Below are 18,005 nucleotides of genomic sequence, written 5' to 3'. Positions count from 1 at the left end.
TAAAGCTGTACTCCCTCCCTCTCCGGGAGCAGGAGGGCAAACCCCCAGCATGCTCCCTGCCCCTATCAGGCCTCAAGTGCTCCTGCGGTCTCTTGCCCCAGGGGACACCGTTTCTGTGGCACCGAGACGAGGGAAGCCTTAGTGGACTCAAGGGGCTGCCTGTGGATGTCTTCAGGACTCCTGAGCCTGGGTCTACCTGAGGTAGAGGGCGACCGGCCGCTGCCAGACCCTGCGACCGGCCGTGTTTGGCTTCAGTCGGAACGGGTTTGGAGCCCACTCCTTTGTTGTGTGTGGGCCAGCTGACGTCCGGGAAAGAGATAGAGCAGGTTCCCTTCCCCAAAGCATTGTGTGCGGTTTAAAATAGCGTCAATCAGGGACGATCCTTCCCGAGAAAACGAAACCCGCCCTTCAGGAACCCATTGTACTTGCCCGGAGAAGGGTCCTCACGTAGTTCCGACACAGACACAGGCTCCGGGGCAGAGCGCGGGCGCGTCCCCCTGCACGGTGCCCCCGAGCCGCGAGCGCCAGGGCGCGGGCGGGGACCCCGGACCCCCACCCCCCACCCCCCACCCCCCCACCGCCCCCCGCGGGCGCCGGGGATCCCCCTCACCTTTGCCGCGCGGCCCCGAGCCGCCAGCGCCGCCGCTCCCCCCGGCGCACGACGAGTCCTTCCTGAGCCTCTTGCTCTGCGGCCTCACGCTGGACCGGAGGAAGTGGTGCTGGTCCTGCGGGCAGGCGGACGGCGGGGACGGGGCCTGCGGGCCGCCCGCGGGCGCCGGGGGGCCGTCGCCGCCGTCCCGGGGGGTCCTGGCGTCCCTCTTTGTGCCACTGCTCTCGTCGGCCGCGTCCCCGCCGCCGGGCCCCTCGCCCTCCAGCGAGTCGTCGTCGGCCGCCCGCTTGCCCAGCCGCTTGAGCCCGTCCTCCCCGCCGCCGCCGTCTCCCAACTTCACTGTCATCCTGGCGGGGCAGGGGGGGAGACCCCGGTGAGGCGCGCGCCCGGCAGCCGGCCCGAGAAGTTTAGCGCACCGATGCCCTCTCAACATGGCCGCCGTTGTTTGTTCCCGATCCCCTCCCGGCCGCCCGCCCGCCGCCGCCGCCCGCCCGCCGCCACCGCCCGGCCCCGGCCCCGCCGCCCCCGGCGCCGACCCCAGGAAACGGCGGCCCCGCGGCGCGGAGGCGGCGGGCCGGGCGGCCCCCGGGGGCCGCGCCCGGACGGCCCTGCCCGCGCGCGGCGCCCGGGCCGGCGGGGTCGTGGCGGTGGGGGTGGGGGGGGTAGGGTGGGGGGTGGAGGGGCCGGGGTCGACGGGGAGGAGGAGGGGGGGCCCCGGGGGTGGTCCCGGGGTTGTGGGGGAGAGCTCGGGGCCGGGCCCGGAGCCACCTACCCGGCGGGGCCGCTGCTCATGGCCTGCGCGCCGGGCCTCTCCCCGCGCCGCCCGGGCCTCGGCGCCCGCGCCCCCGACCCCACCCCTCCCCGCCCCCAAAACGCGCGGGGCTCCGGGCCCGCGCACCTGCCCCGCACGCGGGTCCCCAAAGTTGGCCCCGGAGCGGGGGCGAGGGGCCCGGATCCACCCTGCCAGGGGAGAGGCGCGGGCTCGCCTGCGTGCACAAGGGACTCCATGGTGGCCCGAGGCTGCCGGTCCGCCTGCTTATTTTAAAACACACTTACAGAGTAATAAGCTCGCGGTTTCTGGGAATCTGGCTTCCCAGGGTGGGAGGTGTGTGCTGCTGCAGAGATTCACACATTAAAAATGCCTCCGCAACAAAGAGCCCGTGGCGTGGGACAGGTGGGAGCCACCCGTGGAGGCGACCCCACAGATAGGTCCAGATCCAAATGCAAGAATGGGCAGAAAACAGCAGTGCAAAAACTCTTGATAACCGTTAATAAAATTCTTGCATTCACTCTGTCACTCACTGCCGCGTGAAATGTCAACAACAACACTTGGTGACTATAAAAATGCATCCCAGAATGCGGACCCACTCACAAATTATCTCGGAATCAGGCAGCATCTACACTATGAGCCCCAAAAGGGTCAGTAATGTGTACCTGTGATAAAGCAAGAAAGACAAATATTAAGATTCCTCAACAGGTGCCCAAACTCTGTAGGGTCCTCAACACAACAGCTCAGAATGGAAACATTTCCATTCAAAAGGGGAAAGTGAGCAGGACGGCACCGCTGACAAGTGAATACAGAAATAGGGGCAAGGACGGCTCACGGAAAGACTGACAAATGAGTAAAAATCAGAGTAACACCTACTACCGCTCTGATGATTGTGTCACAAAATGACCAGTAAGTTTTCTTTTGTTGGGACCGGTCTTACAAATCATTTGAATGATCTAGTTAATGCTAGTAAAAACAAAAGACAACAACAAAAACCCAGACCAAAAAAAGAAAAAGAAAAAAAACCTAGACAAGACAAAGAGCCAAACTTTTTAAAGGACTTCATTGTGTAGGGTTTCTCGCTGCTCCTTTCTCAACCTTTTCCATTCCTACTTAACATCCCTGGAAATACCTCAAAGGGCCTTTTTCCGGGTTATAATGGGAAGAACCCTACTCCCAGGGACCTATTATCCCCAAACTGCCGGCTCTCAAGCCAGGCCCGGGCCAAGCACAAGCCACAGCGGGACACAGCTGCCCGGCTGCCCGGCGGAACACTGGAGGACACTAAACTGAACACGGAGGACCAGAGCATACGGACGCCTTGGGAGCTTTCCCCTGCAGGAAAAGGAAGCCACGGGGATGGAGTCCCTCGACCGAAAGCCTCCAACGCTACTTCCTGACCGCGCACAGAGGTGGACTCAGCTCCAGCAAAACCCCCGCCCGGCCCCGTCTGTCAGGTTTCGGGAAGGAAAAAGCAAATCCCTCCGTGCCTCGGGCCGACTTGTGGCTGCACACACACAGTGCTGTCACCGCGACACCGGTCGGTCCGGGCGCCTCCGGGCCACCCCGACAAAGCACCGCGTGCGCAGCCACCGCCGCCAGGGCGCAGGCCGCGTCCCGGCTCCCGCAGCCCCGCTCCGGCTGGGAGCCGGGCCTCGCCGTCACAGCCGGTCGGGGCTGCCCACCCCTCCCGAGCCCCAGCCCCCGGTCACCTCCTTCATCCACGCCTCGCAGCGGCCTCGCTTCGCGGGCTCCCCGGGGGCCTCCCGGGCGCCCGCAGAACCGGCCGGGCCGGGCAGCCCCGGCCCCCGAGCGCCCGCTGCACAGAAGCCGCGACGCCGGTGTGGTCCTCCCGCCTCGGAAGCAGTTGCCCAGAGGCGCTCGCCCCGGAACGTCCCCTCCGCGCCCGGCAAGCGGCGGACGAGGATGCGGGCGCCGGTGCTGCCGCCTCTCAGCTCCCGGAGGCCGGGCTCACCGCGCTCAGCAGCAGTTCCGGCTACGGCGGCCCGGCGGAGACGGCGGGGACGGCGCGCGGGGCGGGGCGGGGCGGACGGCGCGCGGGGCGGGGCGGGGCGGGGCGACGCGCGCGGGGACGAGCTCGTCCGAGGTTTCCAGCGGCGCGTCTCCCCTAGGGGCGCTGCCATTGGCCAGCAACGGGCGCGCGCGCTTGCACGTACGGACGCTGGGCGGGGCCCCGGGGCGGGCCTGCGACGCCGGTAGTGTTGTGACGCCAGCCTCGCGGCCGAGCGAGCCAGTGCGTCTCTCCGGATTGGTGGATGGACAGCCAATGGGGTCAGCGCCCGGGCTGTGATTGGCCGGGGCCGTGTTGACGGATGCGTGAGAAGAAAACGCTGCCTCAGCTCAGAGTCTAGAATCCGGCGCGAACCGAGTTTTTAAGGACAAAGTGTGAAAGTGCAACTGAGTCAGATAAACGCGTCCTTCATTAGATTGAGAGTTTGCTTTTGAAGTTCCTTGGCGTAGTGGATGGTGCTGGGCACTCGGGTCTTATTTCTCCGTCATGGCGAAACAGGAGTGTGTTCTCAGTTCTAGGGTGTACTATGGAGGCGAAGGATCAGAGAAATGGTGTCCCAGCAGCGTCCAGGCCTGCAAGGAGCAGTGTCACAGGGATCTAACACATGGAGGGGAGAATAAGAGAGATGGTGTCCCAGCAGCGTCCGGGCCTGGGAGGAGCACTCAGGAGCCATAAGGATCTAATGTGTGTAGGGAAGGATACGAGAGATGGTGTCCCAGCAGCATTCAGGCCTGGAAAGATCACTCAGAAGCTATAGAGATCTAATGTATGTAGGGGAGGATGAGAAAGATGATGTCCCAGCAGCATCCAGGCCTGGGAGGAGCACTCAGGAGCCACAGAGATCTAATGTATATAGGAGAAGATAAGAGATGGTGTCCCAGCAGCGTCCGGGCCTGGGAGGAGCACTCAGGAGGCATAAAGATCTAATGTATGTAGGGAAGGATACGAGAGATGGTGTCCCAGCAGTGTCCAGGCCTGGGAGGAGCACTCGGGAGCCATAAAGATCTAATGTATGTAGGGAAGGATACGAGAGATGGTGTCCCAGCAGTGTCCAGGCCTGGGAGGAGCACTCGGGAGCCACAGGGATCTAATGTATATAGGAGAAGATAAGAGATGGTGTCCCAGCAGTGTCCAGGCCTGGGAGGAGCACTCGGGAGCCATAAAGATCTAATGTATGTAGGCGAGGATAAGAGAGATGATGTAATGTATGTAGGAGAGGATAAGAGAGATTGTGTCCCAGGGTCCAGGCCTGGGAGGAGCACTCAGGAGCCATAGAGACCCATGCACAGCAAAGGATCACAGACAATGATCCCATACTGTAGTTCTGTGATAGGACTGACATGACCACAAGGGCCATAGTAGGACATGGGCATATCAAAGTACTTCACAGCACATCTTAAACTTACACGAAGCTGTAAATGTCAAATTCTTTCAGTAAAAAAATTCTAGTGTCCGCCAAAATGAAGTTTTAAAAAACGGGATCTACCCTGTACCTATGGGATCCAGCAGCTAAACTGTCGGGTCCAGTAGTATCTGCACTTTCCTCTTTTATGTTTTCACTTTTTGACTATGTGGACCTTTTCGCCATAGCAACTTTTTTTTTTTCCTTTAATGACAAGACATCGCTTTGTCGCCCAAAGCGAATCTCGAAGCGGAAGCACGCCTGACCTTAAAGGCCAGGGGGCACGTTGCTGGAGCCTTCGGGGAGGCTGGCGTCCGAGGGGATGACGCGGGGCGCGCCCGTGCCTGCCACCTTCTTGCCGAAGGAACGCACACGTCCCCCCCGGAGCGCGGCAGGTCAAGTGTGACGTCGAACCCGGTGGCTTTGCTCCGAAATCCTCTCGAACCACCCCCCACCTCCCGGAGATGAGAGAAGCAGGGCCCCGCCGACGGCCTGCGGCCCGAGAGCACTGGCGAGAAGACGAAGAGACGAGGAGCGAATCCGCACGGCGGCGGCGCTCCCCCACATTCTCTCGGTGGGGCGACGCGGCTAGAAAGGTGACCCGCAGGAACGTCGCCGGCTTCCTTCTCCGCGCACAACGGGTCAATCCTGATCTCCGAGCTCCCCTTTCCGAGCCGGTCTTGTGAAGTCTAGACAGCGGCGGCGACCGGGAGAGCGTGCCCGGGAGGACCGCGGGACTCCCCGCCCACCCGGACCCGCCAGGAGACAGCGGCCCTCGGCGCCTCACGAGCGCTCCCGACCGTCTTCGGCTCTTTCCGGCCGCTCGGGGCGCCTCGGGAGGCCTCGGCGTCCGCCGCGCTCCCTTCGGCTGTTTCCGCGGGCCGCGCGCAGCCGTTGTCCGGGCAACGCGCGGCGGCGCAACGGCTCGGCGGGGGTGAGTGGCACCCGCGGGCTCCGGCGGCGAGAGGCGGGGGAGGGCCCCGGAGCGGCCTGGGGCGCGGGAGCGGGCGGACGGCGCAGCGGGCGGGACCCCCGGCCGGCGGCCTCCCGGGTCATCCTCGTCCGGAAGCCGGGCCTCGGCCGAGCGGGTCGGGGCCGGGCCGGCGGGAGCTGGCGCGGCGTCGGAGGTCAGCGCGGGAGGATGGCCTCCGTGGGCGCCCTCCGGTTCCCGGGAGCGGAGGGGATGAGACGGGGGGGCGGTGGCCCTCGCGTCCCCGTCCCGCGGCCGTGACCCTGCTCCGCCGGGGACTGGGACCGAGAGTGCCCGCGCCCCTCCTCTCAGCCCCCCTGCACCCCTCAGCGCCCCTCCTCTCAGCGCCCCCTTCTCAGCCCCCACTGCACCCCTCCTCTTAGCTGCGCCCTCCCGCACCCCTCCTCTCAGCCCTGCGCCCCTCCCGTGCAGCCTGCAGTGTCTGCTGAGAGCCCTTCAGCTGAGCCCCCCGGGACTGAAGACAGGGCTCGGCGGGAGGGGACTGGAGAAAATCGCTTAGAACAAACGGAATTTTTGTCTTTTCCCCGAAGTGCATACATTGGCCAACTTCTTTGTCTTGTCGTGGAGACGGAGAGCCGGTGTGAAGGAGCGCGGGAACGCCCGTTTCTGAGCCGAAGCCTCGCCCCTGGTCAGGTAAGCTGGGCCCTGCCCGCGCTCTCTCCGCCCACTCTGGAAGCTTCGGCGAACGGTGTCCGCAAGTGGGCTCCCCCGCCGGCAGCTCGCCCCCGCAGACCAGCAAGAGCATCCGTCCTTGCTGACAAACACTGTCCCCGCGGTCACCGGGGGCCTGTTCCCGGGTTGGGGTCACTGCTGGGGAGGGGGGGGCGGGCACGCTGTGGGGCAGGGGCAGCTGCGGGTGGGGGACAGTCACCCCGCCACGCACTTGGGGTGAAGTCCAAGTGCCCCGGCGAAGTCAGGGCCCTGCGGGCTGCGGGGGAGAAGCCGAGCCGTGACGTCAGACGGAGGCTGGGGAGAGAAGATTCGAGAAAACCCCAGGCCGGGCAAAAGCCCTTCCAGATCTGTTGTCGTCCGCGCTCTTTCCGAAATGAGAAATGAGCATAAGAAACAAAACCAGCCAAACCCGGCCTGACTTCTTTACGGACGAGGACTTCCTTCCCCGTCGGTCTGACACACGGACGATCCTGATTTGTCAGAGGAGCATCTTCCCGAGGCAAACTTGTAAAATCCGAACGCGGGTTTCCCACAGGCCGGAAGGTCAGCCCTGCGGCGCAGCCCACGAAAACGCAACTCGGGAGCCTTCCTCTGCTGTTTATAAACACCCGGGGTTTATGTGGGGTTTCTGCAGTTGTAACGACTTTATGAAAGCTCGTGTCCGTGCTGCGCTCCGGAGTCAGGGCGCTGACCAGTGTAGGTGTCCGCTCCATGGTGTGCACGTGCGTGTGTGCGCGTGGGAGGCCTCTGGATCCTGCCGCTCGCTCCCCTGACTCCCGTGCCGGCCGCCCCTTCAGCCACCACTGGCCGCTTCGCCAGTAGCTCCCAGTATGTGCTCTTCACTCTGCGCCGGAAAGCACGTCACCTCAAAAGCTGTGCCCTGGTACCCACCGTTCCACTTCTGTCTCTGAATCGGACTAGTCCAGATCTTTCCTACAGGGGGAAACACACTGTATTTGTCCCTCTGTCACTGCGCAGCATGTCTTCCCCGTTCCTCTGTGCTGTGACGCAGGGGATTTTCCAGGCCGGTAGCACCACATCTCCTGAGCGTGTGCCGCGTCGTGTTGGCTCATTCAGCCGTCCGTGCGCGTTCAGGCTCTTTCCGCCTTTTGGCTACTGTGAGTAGGTCAATCCAAGCACGGGTGTGCAAGGATCCGCTCACGCCCCCTTTCAGCCTTCCGGGGATGGACCCGGAACTGGAATTGCCGAATCACAGGGTGATTTTATGTTTCAGTTTTAGGGACCACCACACTGTTTCGCGCGGCATCCGTGCCAGTTTACACGCCCACCGGCGGTGCACAAGCGTTCAGTGTGTCCATGCCTTTGCCAACGGTTCTTCTCTCTTCCTAACCACAGCCATCCTGACGGGCCTGGCGTGAGGACTGTGCAAGGAAAGCAGACCCATTACAAACACACTGCTCTACTGGTCAGCGTCCCTGCGCTGACTGTGGGGTGTGAAGCGGGCGGTGGTGACCACCTGTCATTCGCCTAGGGACCACCCCTAGGCCTCCCCTCCCGCCAAGGGGCGATAAGCGCATCTTTTCCGGGAGAGGAAGATGTTAAGTTCAGGAAACTAATCAAGTCTGGCCTCCCCACAGCTGCCAGGTCTTTGCTTTCTTAATTCTCCGACGAGGGGATCCTGATGCCTCCTACTACCCGAGAGCCGGACGTGGAAGACGGCCTCGGTGTTCACACTTTCTCATAAACGGAATACTGGCTTTTCCCGTCTGCTTTTGTGGAGCAGAGTTTTGCTTCTATTTGGATGGAAATTTTTGCTTGAAAGACAGCTGTAGAAATATGAGTTCTCTTCGTTACGATGAATACGGACAATCGGGATTTACACGTGGGGTCTGGGCGGCTGGACTTCCTCTTACTTTTTTTTTTGTAATTATTTATTTATTTGACAGACAGAGATCACAAGTAGACAGAGATGCAGGCGGGGGGTGGGGTGGGGGGGAGCAGGCTCCCTGTGGAGCAGAGAGCCCGATGCAGGACCCGATCCCAGGACCCTGGGATCATGACCTGAGCCGAAGGCAGAGGTTTTAACCCACTGAGCCACCCAGGCGCCCGCCCCCTTACGGTTTTGACGGCAGCGTTTTCTTCTTTTCCGTTACACCCTGAATCTTTCCAAGTCTAGTCTCTTGCTTCTAATTGTGTGTTTGTCCCCTGTTAGCTCTTCCACGTCAAGCTGCCTCCGTGGTCTTAGGGCTGTTTGTAAGTTGCACGGTGTCACGATGGATGGTTTGTGGTGCTTCTTTCCTAATTCTACGCGGTCATTTCTTCTCCGTGTTCAGAAGCAGCAGGACTTGGCTGCTTTTCTTCCCCGCAGGTTTGGCTTTGCCTAGGTCTGAGTTTCATCATGGCGCTCTATTTTGACCACCGAATAGAAGCCCCAGACTCTGCCGGGTCTCCTTCGCACATCCACTGGCACCCTGTTCATCCATTCCTGGCGGTGGCCTCCGTCAGCACGACCTCAGGAGGCAGCGTGGACGTATATCTGGAACAAGTGAGTCCTGGGAAGCAACGTGTCTGACGTCAAGGCTTCTGGCTCTTGTGTCCCTTTTGTTCTCGTATGTGTGTGGCATGTGCCTGCGTGTGGTACGTGTGGTGAGCGTCATGTGTGGCGTGTGCCTGCGTGTGGTACGTGTGGTGAGCGTCATGTGTGGTGTGTGCACGTGTGTGGCATGTGGTGTGTGTGATGTGTGGGGGAGATGTGTGGTGTGGTTGTACACGTGTGGTATGTTTGTGTGCGCATGTGATGTATGTGTTGTGTGTTCCGTGTGTGGCGTGTGTGGTCTGGGCACGTGTGTCCGGTGTACATGCTTTGTGGTGTGTGTTGTGAGTGTGTGGATGCGACATGTGTCCTGTGTATGTGGCGTGTGTGTGCTGTGTGGTATGTTTTGCTTGTGTGGTGTGAGTGTGTGGTACGTGGGGTCTGTGTGTCGTGTGCTATGTGCATGTGTGTTGTAAGTGTGGTATGCGGTACGTGTGTGGTATGTGATGCGTGGTGTGTGGTACCTGGTGCGTATTTGGTGTGGGTGTGTGGAGTGTGTGCGGGTCACGTGTGGTGTGTGTGGTGTGAGTGTGGTGTGTGGCAGGTGCTATCAGCGTTGTACGCAGTACGTGTGTGGTATGTGGTGAGCGCGTGTCGTGGGGGAGTGTGGTGTGTGTGTCTTTCGTGGATCACTTCTTCCCGAGGTGCAGATTCTGGTATTATAAGAGCCCTGTGATGTGGCGAATTCAGCCCCGCTACTTCGGTTTGGGGACATATTTAGGGATGTAAAACCGATTCCACAATCAACCCATACCTCCAACCAGAAACGGCCCCTGTGCGCTGCGCTGGTCCAGGCTCCTGCTGGCCACACTGGCCATGGAAAACCACTAGTGTCCTGTGCCTGCCGTAACACATGGCCACAGCCCGAGTGGCTTAAAACAGAAACGTATCCTCTCACCATTCTGGAGGCCAGAAGTCTGAAATCAGGGCTCCTCGGGGCCATGGTGTATCTGAACGCTCTGGGGGTGGGCCTGTCCCAGGCCTGGCTCTGGCTTCTGGTGGCTTCTGGCAATCCTCAGCAGTCCTCGGCTTGCACTTGCATCACTGCACCGCCTCTGTCGTCACATGTGCCTCTTCTGTGTGTCCGTGTCTCTTTCCTCCTGTTATAAGGGCGCCAGCCATCGGATTCGGGCCCGTGCCAATGACCTCTTCCTAACCTGATCATCCTCAGAAGCTCTATTTCCAAATAAGGTTGTATCACAGACACCAGGTTAGGACTTCATGGTTTTGTGCTTTTTTTTTTTTTTAATTAATTTAGAGAGAGAGCACGTGCGCATGAGCAGGAGGGGAGGAGGGAGAAAGATTCCCAAGCAGACACCCCACTGACCACAGAGCCTGACGCAGGGCTCGATCTATGACCTGAGCCCAAACCAAGTCGGATGCTTAAGCGACTGCCACCCAGCACCCTAGGACTTCAACATCCCTTTTTCAGGGGGCACCATTCCAGCCCTATTGGAAGCTTCGTAGAAGCCCCTCAGACTTCTGACGTTCCGCCCACTCCACCCCTTCCTCAGTGCACAACACACCTCGTGCTTCAAGAAGAAAATCAGATTTTCCTTCCCAGTCCTTAACCCTCTGCAAGTGTCGCTGCCGCCCCTGCCACTTCAGTAAAGCAGCTAGGGTCACACTGACATCTGCATGCTCTCGGGTCCTCTTCTGATGTCCCGCTCTCTGCACAGTTCCTCGTTCTCATGAAGTCTCTCGGGAAGCAGTCTGGAGGTGAGGGGGCTAAAAAGAACTTCGGCCTTGCAGACCCTGAAAAGACTCTTGGGGTCACCCCAGAGGCTGCTTAGAGAACCTTGGGGTCAGCAAACTTGACCTTTTGGCCCACTGCTCGTTTGTGAATGAAGTCGTACAGGCACTGATAAAAATGCTAGCTGGCAACCAAGAGGTTGTGAACATGAGGTCAACCGCTGGGATAAGTGGCCGGCGTGCTCGGTTGAGGGTTAACTGTGTGTTTTCCTAGCGCAACTGAGAGCAAGCTTGGCGGTTCTCTGAAAATCAAGGAGGACGTTTCTTTAATAAACGGCTCTTTTTATTTTCTAGCTGCTCTCCGTGTCAGTGATTAGCCATAAGTCCCTAGAATCGCCGTCTCCCTTCATAACGTGGAATTTGTTTCTTGCCTGCCACAGGGCGAACGTGTGCCTGATACACGCGTGGAGAGGTCCTTCCGGGTCACTTCCCTGTCCTGGCACCCGACGCGCCTGGTGCTCGCTGCTGGGTGGGAGACCGGAGAAGTGACCGTGTTGAACAAGCAGGACAGGGAGCAGCACGCAGTGCCCCCGACGCACACCTCCGACGTCACCGTCCTCGAGTGGAGCCCCAGCGGGAGCTGCCTCGTGTCCGGGGACAGGGTGAGCAGACTTGGTGGGCGCTGACTTCAGATCCCTGCCTTTGCCTCTCAGCGCCCTTTGGGGTACACGTTGGGAAGGGCGTTAAAGACCAGAGTTGTAGAAACACGTGGTTGCGGACTCTGGCAGAATCTGGAGACATTTGTTGTCGTGGGAAGGGAGGTGGGAGCCTGTCACCGCGTCCTTCAGCGGCCCCTGCTCGTAAGTGCTTCGGGGCTTTCCAGTCTTCGGCTAAACAGCCAGCTTCGTGCTTCTGTTGTTCCGCATGTGCGAAAGTTTGGGGAGGGTCCTGTAGGTGGGGTGCCTGGGTCCCAGGGCATGAGCATCCGTGGCAGGTGCCCGAGCCTCCCTCCGTGGGGCTGGTGCCGGCCCCTGCCAACACGCCAGCCTGCCCCCACCCCTGACAGCTGGATCCAAATTCAGAATTTTGCTGAGAAAACTGGCATGTCGGCAGTGTTCTACTTAGCACTTCTCTAGCTGTTAAAGGGAACTATTACTTAGAGGGGCCAATTATGTATCCTTTTCTGATCGAATCACTTGCCCATTTTGCTATTGATTTGTTTCCCTTTCTTCTAGATTTTTCTTCTTTTTTTTTTTTTAGATTTTATTTATCTGAGATACAGAGAGCGTGAGCGGGTGAAAGAGAGAGTACGCAAGTGGAGGGAGGGGTAGAGGGAGAGGGAGAAGCGGACGCCCTGCTGAGCGGGACCCTGAGATCATGACCTGAGCCGAAGGCAGATGCTTAACTGACTGAGCCCCCCCGGTGCCCATGGATTTTTCTTGTTTCTCAATTCAGTTTCCACCTAATGACGTTGTGCTGCCCTCAGACTTCTAGTTCCTCAGTGATCTGTCCGCTCTCCCTGCCATGGAAGGGATTGGCAGATCCCTTGTAGGAACAGAGGAACTCCCGATCATTGACCCTCATCGTCCTTTTGACTGTATTAAGAAACAACTAACAAAACAGATTCTCTAGGCATTCAAGGAAACCCAGATCTGTACTGTCAAAGCTTTCTGAGTCAACATACTTAAGGACAGAAATCTTGATCCTTCCAAGAAAACCTACAGTAGTGCTGGTCTGATTGAATAACGGGCTCAAGTAGGGAAACGTGCGGAATGAGCGAGCCCTCGGACTGCCACGCCGCTGAGAGCCGTCCTTACCGGCCTTGGCCGATGGTCTTCCGTCTCCCACCAGAGACTGTTTTTGCTTAGGGCGGGCTTGGTTACCGGTGAAACCAACCCAGACTATCGGAAGTAAGAAGGGACACTTAATCTGAAGCCGTTGGAGTGTCCCATGGTCCCCGGGACAGGAGGACAGCTGGCTTCAGGATGTCTAGACCAAGATGTGTGCCAATGGACACACATCTCCTTGTAGTGTGCCCCTTCTGCCACAGCCATCTCTTTCTCCCGTGCCTCCCTGTTCATGAGGCAGCACCCCTAGGTGCTGGGAGCTAAGGCATTCACCCCTGCTATGCCCAGGGGCTGCTGCCCCTCCTTCTCTGTCCCAAGTCCAGCTCGGGCCCAGTAACCACATGGACGGTAGTCAGCAGTGCCCAGGGAGGTGGGGAGCCCTCGAAAAGGGGCACTGGGCAGATGCTGCCCCAAGTGTCCATCAGAAGAAGCCCCATTGGTAAAGGAAGGCAAGAACTCTGTGTGGACCGGGTCTCGCTTCCCTGCGCACTCACGGAGTGGGATGGGAGCGTCAGCTCAGCCAGTGCGGGGCGAGACCGCTCTGGATACTCTCAGTGTGAACTACTGCAGAGCCGCTTGGGTTCCCAGAGCCAGTTCCGGTGTGGTGGCCGGTGGGTTCCTCAGATACCACGGGGTGCCCGCAATTCAGCTCAGTTCTGACGCCGTCCAGCCAGAGACCACATCAGGTCCCATGGATTAGGGTCTCAGCCCCACCCCAGATGCCAGTCCCCAGTTCTGTGCGTCTGCCCACAGGCTGCACACAGAGGGTCCTTCCTCCTTGGGCTCTCCCAATCAGCTAGAGCGGCTCACGTTAGCAGTTTAGTGAAGGATGTAAGGAGAGGAATCAACAGCCAGAGGAGGAGAGGCACAGAGCGAGGTCTGGGGAGGTCCCAGTCCTCCCCAGGCGCCACTCCCCCACACCCCCAAGTGGTCAGCTACGCGGAAGCTTTCCAACCCCAGTCCTTTTGGGGTTTTACGGAGCTTGATTGCATAGTCGTGACTGACTAAATCATTGGCCATTGGTGATTGATTCAGCCTTGGGGGGTGACCTGTCCCCTCCCTGGAGGTTGGGGTGGGACTGAGAGTTGAACCATCTGATCGGTGGTTGGTTGTCCTAGCAGCTGCCCCGCGCTTGGGCGAAGACCCAAAGTCCCCTTTGGTAACAGAACAGAACGCTGTGGCCCTTATCCTGGGAAATTCCAAAGGTTTTAGCAGCTGTGAGCCATGAACCAGTGGTGAAGATTTGTAAGTTTGGTCGCCTGGATGACCAAACATCCACTTCTTTTCAATTACAGTGGTGTAGGGCCTAGCGTGTTACTGTAGTGCACAGGAAACGTTGACTTTGCGTGAGTCTCTTGTTTCTTGCCTATAGATACCTTGTCTGAGGCTAATTATATAAACTCGTGTTGGATGAAGTTGCAAGGGGGATGGGAATGCTCAGGGTTTGTCTCCAATCTAACCCCTGGGTGTTGTCTAGAAACCTGAGGGAGAACACATTTGACTCATTGTAACTTTTCTAAGAGGTTTATTGTGCACGTTGCTTGGTAAGGCCGATAGTACAGTTGATTCTCGGACAACTTGGGGGTTAGAGACCTCAAACTCCTCCCAGTCACAAATCTGCGTATAACTTTGACTCCCCGAAAACTTACCTACTGATAGCCCACTGTTGACCAGGAGCTTTGCCAATAACATGGTCAATTAACACACGTTTTGCACGTTGTGTGTGTTACATACTGTTCTTGTAGGTTAGGATAAAGAAATTGTCAAGAAAGTCACGAGGAGGAGCAAATACGTTTACAGCAGGCTACCGGACCCGTCCGGAGAAACCGCACGTACGCGGACCTGCACAGTTCAGACCCGAGTTGTTCAGGGTCGTCCGTATCTGGTCACCACATCCTGTTTACGATGAAGGGGCGCTCCCCAGCCTGCCTGCAGGCATCGGATAGTCCCTGCTGATGGAGCGAAGGGCAGGAGGGAGAGTGTGGGCACTTCTGCGTGCGCTGACCTCGGGCAGGAGGTGCACCTTGAGGAGCCCTTGGGCCACACAGCAAAGGGCCTCTTTGCAAATGGATTCGGATGGAGGTGGCATCCTTTGGCAAGGCCTGGCTTATATCCTGGCCAGAGGCCTCCGGACTGGTTCTGAGGCACTATTTTTCCACCATGACCTCTAGCGCTGGGTTGCCTCCACAGTTTGAGACCCTGGTGAGTAAAGGGCTGAGCCTAGAGTACACCTGGCACCCAGAGGCTGGTTTCCTGGGGTTTCCTCCCGTAACAGCAGCCAGGGCTCCTTGGAGGGATGGCTCATTCTAGAACCGGGGATGGAAGTGAGCCCAGAGAATCTGTCGTCAGAAAGAAAGGAAGTGCTCATGAAACCCACAGTACAGGGTGTGTCAGAGGGACACGGGAGCTAACGGAAGACCCCCCCCAAGAGGCCAAAGCTGGGACATCAAAATACACAAAGTGGGGATGGATCGTAACCTGGAGTCGAAAGTCAACGGCCGTGATCTCAGTGGTGGTGTAGCCCTATGATTTATGGTAATTAAGTCAGTGGTGGAGAAGAGAAATCTCGTGTGCCGAGGCCCCCCAAATGATTTATGTGGATGGTTCTTGCTTGAGGAGGTGACCTCCTTCCAACCAGAATGTGGCCGAGAGGAGGAGGGGACAAGGTCACAGACAGGACCTCGGCTGGGAGCGGAGGGGCAGCAGCGGCACAGGCAAGTCACGTCAGCGTCACCCACCCTGACAAGCCGCGCTGTGACGAGGAGGCCGCGTGGGCTCCGTGGCCTTCTCCCCAAACCCACAGTCCGGTCCAGTCATGAGAAGAGCATCAACCAAGTCCCCACGCAGGGACGTCCCACAGCACCCCTGACCAGTCCTCCTCAATGCCAGAGAGTCAGAGACGCTGTCCCAGCCCAGAGGAGCCTGAGGAGACATGATGCCCGAACGTCCTGTGGCACCTGGAGGGGATCCAGGGACAGAAAGCAGGCATCAGCGAGGAGTTGAAGAAACGTGAACAAAGCACGACTCTAGCTAACACGCTCTGTCATTTGAGCCCGTTAACTCTGAGCGCTGCACCGCACTCATACTACCTGCCAGTCGGAGAAGCTCGAGGTAGAGAATGGGACTTCTCTGAATGACTTGCCACTTTTGGTAAATCTGAATCTATTCTAAAATCACATTTTGGTTTTTTTTTGTAAAGATTTTTATTTATTTGACAGAGAGATGGCAAGCAGTGGTGGGGGGAAGCAGGCTCCCCGCCGAGCAGAGAGCCCGATGTGGGGCTTGATCCCAGGACCCTGAGATCATGACCTGAGCTGAAGGCAGAGGCTTAACCCACTGAGCCAGCGAGGTGCCCCTATAATCACGTTTTAAAAGCTGACTCATGATCATTGTTGTCTCAGGGCAAAGAGCACACGGGAAGGCTTCTGGTTTCTTTGCGAGAGATTTTTGAATTATTTGTACTTGCCAGTGCACATGTAGGCGTTGTGTAGTTGGGTTTGAAAGGAATGCGCGTGTGATCCGTGGCACAGCATAACTCTTGCCTTCCCCGGTCACCCTGTAAGAATGCGTCTCCTCCGCCCGGTGTTGGGTTTTCCAGCTCGGTGTCCTGCTCTTGTGGAGGTTGGACCAAAGGGGTCGAGTGCAAGGGACGCCGCTGCTGAAACACGATCACGGGAAACCCCTAACTCACTGCATCTTCCGGGTCCCCCCTCCTGGCGAGTAAGTAGGAGCTCAAGGGGAGGCCTTGTGCCTACATCCCCAGGGGGCTGGTCCCGGGTGGGATGTGGCTCCTCCTGATGGGTCACAGCCCCAGTTGCCCTGGGCACATCTGTAGTGACCACACCTGCCCGGAAGGAACATCTTCCTGTAAGGAATCCTGACTTCCCGTCGTCTCTGCCTTTCAAAGGGACCTCGTTCAGTTGGCGAAGGCGGCTGTGAGCGGTGATGAGAGAGCCCTGGACATGTTTAACTGGAGGAAAAGTGGCTTTGGAAGTTTCCTGAAAATGGGATCTCAAGAAGGACTATCCTTTTTTGTCAGCTTGATGGATGGTGAGAAACTTAGGTGGGGACTCTAGGACTTTGAAACCTTTTAGGGGTTCTAGTAAGAATTTTAAATGAAGAGATGATGTGTAAAATAGGCTGTGTGGGGCCCCGTTTTAGAGTGACGCGTCCGCTGCTCTCGTGGTGACTTACCCGGCGGTCAGAGGAGGGCCTCGCTTTGTCCCCCTAGAGCTGTATCGGCCGAGCTTGTGTTGGGAGGGCTCCCACGAGGGGTCCTATGCCGGCCGTGCCCCCCAGCTGCTCCCACGTGCACCTCCAGGCAGCATGCATGGGGCCACGCTCCCGCAGTCCACTCTGTGCGATCGGGGAGCACCCTTCTCTGTCATTCTTTGGCTGAGCTCTGCGAAGGGAGTGTGACACAGCAGGATGGGCGCAGGCTTTGCTTCCAGCCCACGGCACCAGCCAGCCCTCACCACAGGCCAGCATTGAGCTGGGAGCGAGAGCAAGCTAGCGAGGCTCTCGAAGGTGCTGAGCTCCCGAAGGACACGCCACCCCGCCGCTCAGCCTGGATGGGAACGAGGGAGCAGACCATGGCTGGAAGCCACTGGGCCTTTGTCATTTTAAAAATGGAGATACCATGTGTTTCTGGAGGGGGAGAGACAGCTGATGGAGGGGACTGTGAGGCGGTCCTGGGGACAGGAGTGGCACAGAGCCTTGGGTGGCGTGGGGAAGAAGATGCTAGTGCAAGGGCCCCTTGGCAAGGAGTCGAGAAGGTGGTGTGGGCTGCGGGCCCGGCAGATGGGTGTGCGGCGGGGACAAGCCTGGTTCTGGAGGGGTCCGTCCCGTCCCTCCCACAGCAGCTGTGGGCTTCGGGGGCGGATTACCCCGTCTCGTCAGACCTATGCCCGTGAGCTCACTGGACGTGTCAGATGAGTGAGCACGTGTGAGTGTGTCACCAGGCCTGCCACTGAGGCTCGCTGAGCCAGAGTCAGTGCCGGCACGGTCATGTGCCGACCACGGGCCTCTACACAACCTTGAACCTGCCAGTTGAATGGGAAGTCACGTGTTCCTTGGAAACAGATGAGAGGAGACCAGGGGAGTGAGGAGGCTCCCGAGAGCAGCAGAAATGTATCTCCTCATGGGCACTCACAGGAGAGACCCCACGGACTCAGAGGCCTGAAGGGAACCTGGAGGGCGAGGAGGGGCTGGCAGGCAGGGCCGGGACAAGTGCCCGTGGAGGCTGAGAGTACAGGCAGGAGAATGGGGCCACTAGGACATGTGTCACAGAGGGGACAGAGCAGCGGCTGTAGGAGGGCCAGAACTCAGGGCCGCTGAGTGTGGCCCTTGGCTGTGCCCGGCATGGAAGCACAGTGGGGTGAATGGGTGGGCCATTGTGGCTGGAAAGATGGAGCTTACGTCAGAACCCGGCCTGGG

The 18,005-nt window shown here is 58.9% G+C and overlaps 2 protein-coding genes across 5 annotated transcripts in view; one reads left to right on the top strand and one right to left on the bottom strand.

Moving 5' to 3' along the window:
• The window catches only part of CRAMP1 (cramped chromatin regulator homolog 1), a 54,051-nt gene extending 50,649 nt beyond the window's left edge, over positions 1–3,402 (bottom strand). The window contains exons 1-2 of one of the 3 annotated variants that reach the window (XM_047713160.1): positions 3,092–3,402; positions 611–957 (exon numbers count right to left, since the gene is read on the bottom strand). In XM_047713160.1, coding sequence (XP_047569116.1) covers positions 611–956 — 346 coding nt within the window. In that variant the 5' untranslated portion in view covers position 957; positions 3,092–3,402. Of the gene's footprint in view, positions 1–610; positions 1,093–1,382; positions 1,400–3,091 lie in introns of those variants that run through there. The other 2 variants (XM_047713159.1, XM_047713158.1) reach the window with 2 other exon arrangements.
• A 1,569-nt stretch (positions 3,403–4,971) lies between these two features.
• Positions 4,972–18,005, top strand: part of IFT140 (intraflagellar transport 140) — a 74,797-nt gene continuing 61,763 nt past the window's right edge. Inside the window, exons 1-6 of one of the 2 annotated variants that reach the window (XM_047713157.1) lie at positions 4,972–5,747; positions 6,335–6,437; positions 8,806–8,982; positions 11,163–11,384; positions 16,168–16,289; positions 16,477–16,619. In XM_047713157.1, coding sequence (XP_047569113.1) covers positions 8,836–8,982; positions 11,163–11,384; positions 16,168–16,289; positions 16,477–16,619 — 634 coding nt within the window. In that variant the 5' untranslated portion in view covers positions 4,972–5,747; positions 6,335–6,437; positions 8,806–8,835. Of the gene's footprint in view, positions 5,748–5,792; positions 5,941–6,334; positions 6,438–8,805; positions 8,983–11,162; positions 11,385–16,167; positions 16,290–16,476; positions 16,620–18,005 lie in introns of those variants that run through there. The other variant, XM_047713156.1, reaches the window with a different exon arrangement.

Source organism: Lutra lutra, chromosome 18 (genome assembly GCF_902655055.1).
Source record: "Lutra lutra chromosome 18, mLutLut1.2, whole genome shotgun sequence".
NCBI classification, from domain to species: Eukaryota; Metazoa; Chordata; class Mammalia; order Carnivora; family Mustelidae; genus Lutra; species Lutra lutra.
The sequence above is the reverse complement of the archived record's forward strand: the minus strand, read 5'-3'. Positions and strand labels throughout refer to the sequence as shown.